The sequence below is a fragment of the Pseudochaenichthys georgianus genome, chromosome 15, assembly GCF_902827115.2.
Source record: "Pseudochaenichthys georgianus chromosome 15, fPseGeo1.2, whole genome shotgun sequence".
Classification (NCBI taxonomy): Eukaryota; Metazoa; Chordata; class Actinopteri; order Perciformes; family Channichthyidae; genus Pseudochaenichthys; species Pseudochaenichthys georgianus.
The window spans coordinates 14,824,362-14,835,645 of NC_047517.1; the positions used below are offsets into that span (position 1 = coordinate 14,824,362).

General features: G+C 44.3%; 1 protein-coding gene across 1 annotated transcript; it reads right to left on the minus strand.

The window, feature by feature from the left end:
• Nucleotides 1-6,192: 6,192 nt before the first annotated feature.
• dact2 (dishevelled-binding antagonist of beta-catenin 2) lies at nucleotides 6,193-10,941 on the minus strand. Its single transcript, XM_034100001.2, has 4 exons — nucleotides 10,496-10,941; nucleotides 9,066-9,198; nucleotides 8,626-8,907; nucleotides 6,193-8,360 (listed from the first exon to the last, which is right to left on the minus strand). Exons 1-4 carry the CDS (start codon nucleotides 10,754-10,756, stop codon nucleotides 6,490-6,492), a joined length of 2,547 nt encoding a protein of 848 aa, XP_033955892.1. The 5' UTR covers nucleotides 10,757-10,941; the 3' UTR covers nucleotides 6,193-6,489.
• Between the last annotated feature and the right edge of the window lie 343 nt (nucleotides 10,942-11,284).

The following is an 11,284-nucleotide window of genomic DNA, read 5'->3' on the forward strand; positions in this document are numbered from 1 at the left end:
TCACACATTTGAAAGATGTCTGTTATTTCTTTTTAGATCCTATTCATTTGTATAATGTTGTTGCCCAACCATTTTTTGTTTTGTTTATTTGGGAGCATGACTGCCTTCTGCTTTCTGCTCTCCCTACTTTCTTTTCCTTTGGGCACTACTAACCACACACCAGTGAGTAAGTACTGCCTTAAGTATGGCCACATCTGTGTGTGGCATGCTTGGTCTCCTTTGTCTTGAAATATCTTAACATTGGACGGATTAGGGTGACTTTTTTTTTAAATAGAAATTCCTATTTTACTACAAATGGGACCATAATTTACAAAAATGCACACCATGGAAAAAATGCACACATAGGAGAAGTCTAAACACTAGTGATTCAGACAATAAAGTCATAAGGAAAATGTTCACTGATGTAATAAATCAGGAGATGAATCAGATCATTTTCAATTGTGACTCCTATAGAATCCGACTTATTTCTGCAACCAGTGGAAGTTCCCACTGACTGATATTGAATTTGTGCAAACAATTATTCATGTTGTAAATGTGAGGATTCTCTCTGACCAATCAGTGGTCTGCAGGGTTTTATCTGCGGCTCCTAGTATCGGCTTAGCTCACCTCAAACCAAGACAGACATGGTACCGAAAACAGCACCAAGTTCTATCCGCAGCTTTTGCTCATGAAAGACAAAAAAGACTGAGACGAGGAGAGCCATGCAAAGGAAAAATATATTAGTCTTGTCATTTTAAAGTCATCATTAATAAAGCAAAAACATTTAACAACTCAACCCTAGCTTGTTTGTTAAATGCCCTGGCAAAGAACTACAGTTAAAAGCATACTGGCTTTATTAAATGATTACATCATGATTAAGGTGATGGCTAGATACGTAGAAAAACATAAAACACGTTTATTTTAATTAAACTCGCTGTTAATACAGGGCATGTCAGTGCACTGTGATTCAATGATCTGTCCCTAAATATTGGTTTGTTCTTGTCAACGAAGGTTTCTGATGTTGGCCTCAAAAGCCAGGGCCCAGAGGCTCCTTGGGATTTCACAGGGATTTCCCTCTGTTTCAGACAATTGCTTGGCAGGAGCGAATACATCCACAATGGCCTCTGTGACTGCGAGTGCGTGCTCCCCATACACGGCGAACTCTTGAACCACCTCCTGACCACAGCTTGAAGAGAGTTGAGACAATGGTTAGTAAACATACTGGAGTGAATGAAGGGATTAGGTATTAAATGACAGGATGTGCTTAAAGAGGGGCAGGTGGTGGTTGAGGAAGGGCCTGCTAAGCCTCTGCAGGGATGGGACATCATGCATCTCCCTAATTTCTCTCATCTTCATGCTCTGTCTCAATTGCTCTCGATCTTCCACACTTGTCCTCAGTTAGCTCATCTCTTCCTGTTCAGTTCCCTCGCTTTCTATCTCTTCTCCCCGCTCTCTATCTCCACTGTCCTCTTGGACACAACCGGAGAAGCTGCCTCTTTAATTCTGGACGCAGACAATTGACATTCATGAGGTTGGACATTCCGGTCCAACCCTATTCATATGTACAGTAAGCAAAGGGACAAAAGCCACCTCACACACTATAGAGCCCATCCCCCGTGCAAAGGGAGGCAGAGGAGCTGGGAGCTGGGTGAATCTCACTTTATTGCAATGTATATGTAATACACTTTGTAATGTTGCAGTTAAAAAAAATAGCATGTCATTTTAAGCCCTGTTTGAAGTCACGGACAACTTCATATGTTTCTTTGAGTAAATGTGGATATTTAACATGCCAAACAGGAACCGAGAGAATCGGCCACCTCTGTGTTTCCAGTGCATTGTGGGTAGGAGTGGAAAGCTCCTCTCATCGGGGTGGTAATGAGTTCCTGAGCTCCCACTTGTCAACATAATATATCCTCATTTTTCGCATCAGGGAAGCAACACAGCTTCAAGAAGTCATGTTGAAAATATTTATGACTACAGGGTGAAGATACACAAAGAACTGAAGGCAATTATAAGACAAGCAATGTTATTCTTATTGTAAATATAAGAGTAATACATAGACTGAGGAAAAGAGAAAACACAGACAGCTTGATGGGGTATTATGTGTTTTGCGCATGGAGGCAGACTGGGAAGGATGTGTGTGTTTTGGGATTACCTCATGCACACGTAAAATGAGAACCCCTCCCCCAACTGTGACCTAAAGTGAACCAAGTCAAAGTTTAATCGACACCTGTCTGCGGCACACCCTTTGTTATTTGAACTCCTTTCTCTGCTTTCACTTTCTCACATGTTCTTCTTTATTGTCGATGTGGAATTTACACAAAATTGGTAAATCTACTGACAACTACTGGATTTAATATTTTTTAAATTACCTTAGAGATGTGAATAAAATGTTGGTCAATCAATTAAGATGCGTGTTAGCAGAGAAAGAGTATGTGAACTTAATGATATCAATGTCCAAAGCAGCTCAGAGGCATGTGTTCTCTGCATTAACTCACTGTTTACCTGTCCAAGTACTTCAATTAGTTTGGTACGACACTTCCACCTATTTACATCTCACTGGAGCATTTTCTTCTGCAGACTGTTTTAGAAGAAGCGTGTGAGGAACGCTGAGTGTGAACTATCAGAACCATGACTGCTTAGACACTCTATGTTTTCATTTCACTTTCAGTATCCAGACTGTTGTGTAATAAATAAAAATACAACTCTCTTCATGGATCTCTGTCAAAAAGTCATCACGGCTCAGTCTTTGTTAAGGTTAAAACGCCTCAATTACTTGTATCTGCGTTTGTGGTGTCAGCTGAAATTGTGGGATCCTGATTAGATGCGAATCGTTGGCACTTCTGTGTAATCAGATCCCACACGACACCTGTAGTCCTCCAGTAAGACTTGACAGACATCCATAGGGAGTATGTTCATGAACGCCCCACACTATAGTCAATTTTACACCCTATAAAATATCATGACCGAATGCTTTTCGCAGGTGTGCACCTGTTCACCTGCTGCTTCAAATTCGCCCCCCCCCCCCCCCCCCGAGAGGTTCCAGTCCCTAGCTGAATTAGCTTTATCCATCATCCAATTACTTTATGTAGGCGTTAGGGACCTTATTCTGCAAAATAAAAATATAATAAACAATGCATTTAATGTTTTGATTGAATAAAATATGTATTCATAATTATCTAAAATTATGAATAAAGTAGCCTATCAGTTAAAAAACATGTGTTACAGTTATAGTTTCATTGTCATTGTGTGTTTTGTACTCTTACCTATCCTCTTAATTGTTTCATTGTCACCGATGTTGCCACAATGACACCTACATTTCCCTACATGGTGTTAATAAGGCTTTATCTTATCTATTCTAATCTTTAATTAACCCGTCTGCCCTTGATCTAGGGTGGGTGGCAATGGTAGGAGCCAAGATATGCAGCAATTAAGACTTTCCTCTACCTATAATATACTGGATCAATGTATTGATTTTGAAAGATATACACTGTATCAGAAAGTGTTGCTGGACAGGTGGACTCACTTTCTTACAACAAGCTCAAACAACCAGTCAAAGGGAAGCAAATAGCAGAAATGTTGAACACAAAAAAGACAAAACCAGAGACAGCGCGGGTACAAAAAGGCCCCTGACCCCTCTATTGTGGGGAGAGGTGCCCTCAGAGATGAGCCAGCCCTACAGCTGCAAAGGTCACCCAGCGCCCAAGGTCAAGCCGACATGGTCCAGCTATACTCAACATCAAAGACAAGTGCAGTGCCTGTCATGATCACTCTGAGCCGGGTCGAAAACAGCAGCACTAATCCCACCGACCACTCTTTCCCAAAGGACAGGGGTCAGCTGGTTGTACAAATCCTAATATGTTGATTCTATTGTAACTCTCGAAACCCAAAATGCTATCTTTGATGTGTGTGACCTCGAGACCTGTCTCGTGTTTCGATGAGAATAGAAAAGAGTGCTGCTGAATAAACATATGCCCTTTTAGTGAGAAATTGAATTCAAAGAATGACGCCCTTTGTTTAACTGAACATGTCTAGTTAAAAGAGAGAAAATTAAATGAAGTATCCAAGAGACTTAAAAGTGATTACATCTGCAAGGAACAAAACTTCAAAGTAAGAATTTGGTGAAATGCTGAAAATGTTTGTCAGCTCTATAAGCTTCTTAGTTGGGGAACTTTAAGGTCAGAGCTTTCTGATGGGAGAGAACATTATTATGTTTGACCAGGGGAGAGCGTGCTGATGTGTGGAAGGCCAGGCAGGGACTGCTTACCTTCACAAGTGTCCTTTAGCTCACCCCGTCTTTGAACGAATTTTAATGGAAAGATACCAAGGCAGATTTTTGAAATGAGATTATTGGGCAACTCTGTGCAACTGCCCGCTTTTTAATCTCTTCATGACAGCACAGAAATGAGAAGCCTCTTATCATTTGTCATTCCTTCTAAATCCCATGTGCCCCTTGACATACACACCAACTGTTTTTCCTCAGAAACCTGAGCTTCTGCTGCCATCGTCTTAATGTCTGTGTAATTGTAGGAGTGTGACTGTGTGCTTTAGTACTTTGGTGTAAGTGTTTACTTACATTTAAATGACTGAGGCTGATAAGTTTCACCCTCTAATTAAACAAGACTGTCTGGGTTTGGTGTTGAAGACGCAACTTATTAAACCAACAGCTGGGCAGGAAACCAGATAAGGAGCCGTTAGCGCTATCAGTGCTAATTTGGTCCCTCTCAGTGGGACGTTTGAGGATTAAATGGAGATTGTTTCTAACATGTCTGCCTAATAGTCAACAAAATAGACCAAAGACCAAGACCAAAGAGCTGTCAAAGGACACCAGAAACAACATTGTAGACCTGCACCAGGCTGGGAAGACTAAATCTGCAATAGGTAAGCAGCTTGGTGTGAAGAAATCAACTGGAGCAATTATTAGAAAATGGAAGACATACAAGACCACTGATAATCTCCCTCGATCTGGGGCTCCATGCAAGATCTCACCCCGTGGGGTCAAAATGATCACAAGAACGGTGAGCAAAAATCCCAGAACCACACGGGGGGACGTAGTCAATGACCTGCAGAGAGCTGGGACCAAAGTAACAAAGGCTACCACACTATGCACCAGGGACTCAAATCCCGCAGTGCCAGACGTGTCCCCCTGCTTAAGCCAGTACATGTCCAGGCCCGTCTGAAGTTTGCTAGAGAGCATTTAGATGATCCAGAAGAGGATTGGGAGAATGTCATATGGTCAGATGAAACCAAAATAGAACTTTTTTGGTAAAAACTCAACTAGACGTGTTTGGAGGAGAAAGAATGCTGAGGTGCATCCAAAGAACACCATACCTACTGTGAAACATGGGGGTGGAAACATCATGCTTTGGGGCTGTTTTTCTGCAAAGGGACCAGGACGACTGATCCGTGTAAAGGAAAGAATGAATGGGGCCATGTATCGTGAGATTTTGAGTGACAACCTCCTTCCATCAGTAAGGGCATTGAAGATGAAACGTGGCTGGGTCTTTCAGCATGACAATGATCCCAAACACACCACCCGGGCAACGAAGGAGTGGCTTCGTAAGAAGCATTTCAAGGTCCTGGAGTGGCCTAGCCAGTCTCCAGATCTCAACCCCATAGAAAATCTTTGGACGGAGTTGAAAGTCCGTGTTGCCCAGCGACAGCCCCAAAACATCACTGCTCTAGAGGAGATCTGCATGGAGGAATGGGCCAAAATACCAGCAACAGTGTGTGAAAACCTTGTGAAGACTTACAGAAAACGTTTGACCTCTGTCATTGCCAACAAAGGGTAAATAACAAAGTATTGAGATGAACTTTTGTTATTGACCAAATACTTATTTTCCACCATCATTTGCAAATAAATTCTTTAAAAATCAGACAATGTGATTTTCTGGATTTTTTTTCTTCTCATTCTGACTCTCATAGTTGAAGTGTACCTAGGATGAAAATTGCAGGCCTCTTTCATCTTTTTAAGTGGGAGAACTTGCACAATTGGTGGCTGACTAAATACTTTTTTAGCCCACTGTATATATACAGTCTATGAGAAAAGCATATGATTTAGTAAATATTAAAGAAAAGTGACTAATACATACAAACTCAAACTAACCCAGCGTATATGAAATACTTAATATAGTTAATAAGAAAAATGAACAGATTAACTGAAATTGAACACGTATTTGAGATATTTAAAGAAATTATTTTTATTTTTCAGGTAAATACAATAATATGACATAAATGTCCATGGAATTGTCAAATGCAGCCACATGCTATGGGAAACTTTAATTACAAGATAAATATTTACAAATTAAGTAATAATTGTTAAAACATGCTTTTAAACGATTTACCATTTTGTACAGTTTCAGTTTCAACCATAACATAACTTATCTTTTTAGTTTTAACAAAACAATCAGTGCACAGATGCTGAGCCCTAAGACCTGCAAACAGTTTTGAAAGCATTTTCCTTGATTTCTGTTTTCCCAACAGTTCTCCCTCTGCCCAGGGGGAACACTTCTACACCAGGGTCATGACCTTCATGGAGGCCGGCTGGAACCGACGGATCTTCTTCTTCAGGGCTCGGGAAGCTTTGATGCGGCAGGCTGATGGTTCGGGGCGTGGGAGCTGCTGGAGGGGCTGTCCAGCTGCGGTGGGCCCCAGAGCAGCCTCAGCCCACACCAGGCCCTTTTCCTCCTGTCTTCCCACCTGGTCCTCCTCATCCAGGGACAAGCTGCTGTCAGAGTCCGAGAAAGACTGGGAGCTCTGGCTGGACTCGCTATCACCAAAGCGGTTGGTGGTGTTATCGCTCATCTCCCCCTCGCTGCTTTCTGCAATGGTGGAGTGAAACAGTGAGGCGCATTCGGCTGAGTACTCAGACTCACATCTGGGTGGGTAGTGGCAGGACATGACAAAGGCTGCTGGAGGGTATCTGGCATTGAGATTTTGGAGGAAAGAGTTAGAGGAAATGGATGATTGGAAGGGGCGAGGAGGTCCAACCCACTGGCCGGTTCTGGCACTCGTACTGCGGACCATCTTCATGCTTCCATGTGCCTGAACCTGGGACTCTTTGGACCTCTGACGCTGAACATACGAGGCCTGGAGCATTTCCACTTCTGACTGCCATTTGGACGCCCCCTGCCTCCTCTTCCTCTGCTCCACAGGCTGATCATACTCTGGGCACTGCATTTTGCGGCTTCTGCTGGACTTTGTGACAGCAGGGATTGGATGTGGCTTTGCATGGACCTTGTAGGTGTTCATGAGTCCAGGACTACAGTGGCTGGAGTCAGAGCCTGAGCCCTGTATGCGCTCCTCTGTGTAAGAAATGCTTGTTTTCTGGGTCACTTTTCCCTTCCCCGATCTTCTCTGTTCCCCCTTTGCTGCGCTGCTGCCCTCTCTGGTCTTTTCACCAGAGGAGCCAAGTTGCTGCTTGATTGCTCGAGGCTTCTCTGTGTTTTTCCTTTTCAATTTCAGGGCTTTGGTTTTACGGTCCGCCTGTCTCACCTTGACCCTCTGTGAGCCAGCAGGGACAAATTCAGCGTGGACAAACTCAGGGGAAGCTGTGGGGGCAGTGTGAACCTGAGAGGTTTGACTCTCCTCCGCGCTCGAGCTGTGGGCCATCGTAGATCTTTGCCTATAGCCGTTCCTCTCTTGTGGCATTGACCCTAGATGATCCCCAAATCTATTCTCTGAATTGCTTCTTGCTCCACGAGCATATTCTCCTCTGGGTTTACCATTCTTCCTCAGAGATAAAGTGGTGACCTCATCAGAGCTGTACTCCCTACTGGCAACAGGATAGGAGTATCGGTATGAAAGCTCAGGGGCTTTCGCTGACTGATTGTGGTGTGTGTTATCAGCTGGCTCTTGGCTAGGGAATGTCATGCAGTGTCTCTTCTGGTTGCTATCATGTGGGGTAATGTTTGTGGTCTGTGCTGGAGGAGGCTTCACCACAGGCACCTCTTTCTGAGACACTTCAGGGAATGCAGTTAAAACCTCAGTGGGCCTCCTGTGATAGTCACTGTGTCTCTGCAGAGTCTCTGAGTCACTTTGGATTCTGCTTGAGCTGCGCAGGAGGAGCTTGTCAATGTAACCCAGGGTCTTGGTGTCATAAAACATGTGCGCCCTCTGGAGGGTTTCAGAACCATTGGCTTGGCCCTCAAGAAGTCTAGGTGTGGCTGGGTCACCCCCTTGGGAAAAGATCGGGCTCTGAAGAGCCACGGCGTGCAGGGGGCTGGGGTAGTGGTACACTTCCGTCCCACTGCGGGACACCAGGTTGCTGTGGAACTTGGAGTCCACTGTGGAGGTCTTTAGGTTTGAGCACATTGGGGGTTTCTTTGCATCAACAGGTCGGTAGTGGCTCAGTCCTTGGCCCATCATCCTATCGAGATCACCTAATAAACACAAACACAAACATTTGATTAGCCTTTCAAATCCCTTAAAAGCGTCTGTTTGTAAATGGTAACCCGGAATTTACGAAACTCTTGCGAGATGCTAGCGGTTGGGCAATTGACCTTGAATGGACAAGGCAACAAGTCTCACAAGAGTTTGCGCATCTCAGGCTACCAGCTAGACACAACCCTACAAAATGACATGTGCCCGTTGAGCAACAACAGTAGTGTGATTCCCATTACATGAGAGATTGAGAGGTTTTGTTACCTGTTGACACAGGCCTTGGGCGAGCCTTTTCGGTGCTTGCTCTGATCCTGCTGCTGCCTAGATGAAGGCCGGTGGCCCGTGGAGGGTTGGGCTGGGAAGTGCTCTCATCAGCAGAACGCCGCCGGCATACGTCTACTTGTAACGGTTGGCCGATGTGGGAATTAGCAGGGCTTGTGGGAAGGAGGAGAAGGCTAGTCTGGGAGGAAGACAGACACTCACTGTACACAGAGGTGCAGGAGTTGGACAATGAGCAAGAGCCACCATCGCTTAGCTCATAGAAACCTGGAGAAAGAGCAGGGAATAATGTATTATTAGTCAAATGTGTATATATAAAGAGTATCTTTCACAGCATCGTGTGATAGAATCTTGGGTGGATGCTTTATGACTCGCTATAAAGTAAACAACCGTAGGGCTTTTAGTGCCAGTGTTTGCTTACACACCTGAACTTGGCCTGCTGTCACTCTCCAGCTGGTCTGTGGAAGCCTTGTTCACATCCAGCTTCAGCTCACTGATCTGTTGATCCAGCTGCTGCAAGTGAGATTTAAGGCCTACGTCCTGTTTCCGAAGACGAGACTGTAAAACAAACACACAACATTTTAGCCAACTTCCCAAAAGCGTGTGATACAACCTGAAACAAATGGCAAGCCTGGTTTGATTTGGAAGGGAGTTCACGAATGATTATGGTTATGCAATAGAGTTACTCATGCACACAAATACAGGTGATTGCACAGGATTTCTTTGAACAAGTGAAACTTCCTGGTAAATGCACGTTAGAAACTCTATAATTACATTAAGAAGGGGCCTGTTGTTCGGATAAAGATGCTCTAATGTACAGCTATCAGAAAAACAAAGGAGTCTCAGCTGTGGCTGATGATTAACCCCAGCAGGACATGGGGGAGCATGGAAGAAGCAGTGGTGGGTAACTCATTTCTCCCCCACAGCGAGGGCCTGGCCATTGTGTAAACTAATAGAGGAGGAAAGCTTGGGGGTTGGGATGAAGGTCTGTTTGCTTTGCAGCTCGGGCTGGGCATTTACTGTTACAGTGGCTCTTAAAATGAGGGCTTGGGGTCATTGCCTGCAAAATGCACTATTTACTCCATTTTTTATTCTCTTGTAAAATAGAGTTAGTTTGGTTGACTTCCTTCAGACTGTGGCAAAAAACAAGCTATTGGAAAGTATTGTTGGGCCATTAAGGCTATTTCTAGCTGGTGGTGTTTTCTTAAATATGGGGTGTTGTGAGTGTGAACCATTTTGTACATATGTAAAACAAAACCATATCTTGTCATATACTTTACAGTGGATCTTATTCCCAGTTTTACTTAAATTCAAGCCGAGCACCTTAATCCCTGCACTTCCTGTGGTTATAACAGCAGCCTTCATGGAAAAAGCTTGTCACGGAAAACTCAGCCAGTTGTTTCAAACACTCAGGGGCCACGCAGGGGCCTCTCATGACTGACTGTCATTCACAGCAAATTAACCACCTTAAAAAACGCACCAGGTTTTTTTTGTTAGATTCCCTGGCATTAGTGGTTAATGATTGAGGTTTGCCCCCCTGCAGTCTGCACATGCACTGTGTGCGCGCACATACACAACTCAAAGTCCTCTTGGTCCTGCAGTGAACCTTGATTTATGACACCTATCTTACTTCCTACCCCCAGCTGAGATCATGAAAGTGTGACTGCTAATAATTGAAGACGGAATGCACATGAGCATCAGCTGACTGACGACTTTAATGAGAATGTGTGCAATCGTTTTAAAAATGTATAATAAAGGCACAATTATGGTGACACCAACCAACTGCCTGCAGATTAGTATCTCTTGAGAGGCATTTTAATGATTTTGTTTTATGTCTTTATAAATTGCTTCCTACCAGCTGTTGCTTCAGGGTTGTTAGGGTTGCCTCCAGGCGCTGTTCCTCGGCCCCCATCATCATGAGACTCTCCGGGCCGGTGTGGGCAGCAGTGACCGGCTCCTCTCGGTCCATCCTCAGAGCCCAGCTGACCATGTCGCTCTGTCTGTCCTTCAGCAGATGAAGCTCCTGCAGCCCGGCCAGAGCAGCCTGCAGCCTCTCCCCGACCCTGCTGCGGTCCACCCCGGCTGCAGCGCTCATCATACCCTTCCTGCTCAGCATGCTGAAGAGCGGCGTCAGGGCATATCCAGAAATAAGATGCTGTTAAAGAAACCGTCCTCCGCTCAGACTTCGTTAGTCACCGTCTTGCTAGTGTTGCTGCTGCTGCTGCTGCTGCTGTTGGCGAGTTTGGTTTATAAACTACCTGTTAGAATAAATGTTGAGCTCAGAGAGCCGGAGCCCCTCCCACAGACCAAACGGCCCTCCTCCTGATTGGCTGGCTGCTGAGACCCAACATCTGGTACTAATCTCCTCCATTCAAGTCCTCACTGAAGCTGCTCAGGCATGTACTAAATTCATCTGCATAATACCACATGGCATGATGGGCATATTATTATGCTATTTACACCATTATTTTGTTATTCTAGTATTAGCCTAGGCTACCCAGAGATATGTGATCAACTTTGAGTATAGGAGATTCCAGGGCAATAATATAGCATGGCCTCTTATAATCATGAAAAAAACACTCACCACATAAAAACAAACAATTCAATTACTTGAACAGCAAGAAATCCATATTGTTTTGTACAA

Bases quoted from the DNA above. Each gene is read 5' to 3' on its own strand.
- dact2 (XM_034100001.2), bottom strand. From the start codon at position 10,756: ATGCTGAGCAGGAAGGGTATGATGAGCGCTGCAGCCGGGGTGGACCGC. The intron at 9,199-10,495 runs GTAGGAAGCAAT...TTTGTTTTACAG, and splicing joins CAACCCTGAAGCAACAGCTG to TCTCGTCTTCGGAAACAGGA. The intron at 8,908-9,065 runs GTGTGTAAGCAA...CTCTTTCTCCAG, and splicing joins TGACAGCAGGCCAAGTTCAG to GTTTCTATGAGCTAAGCGAT.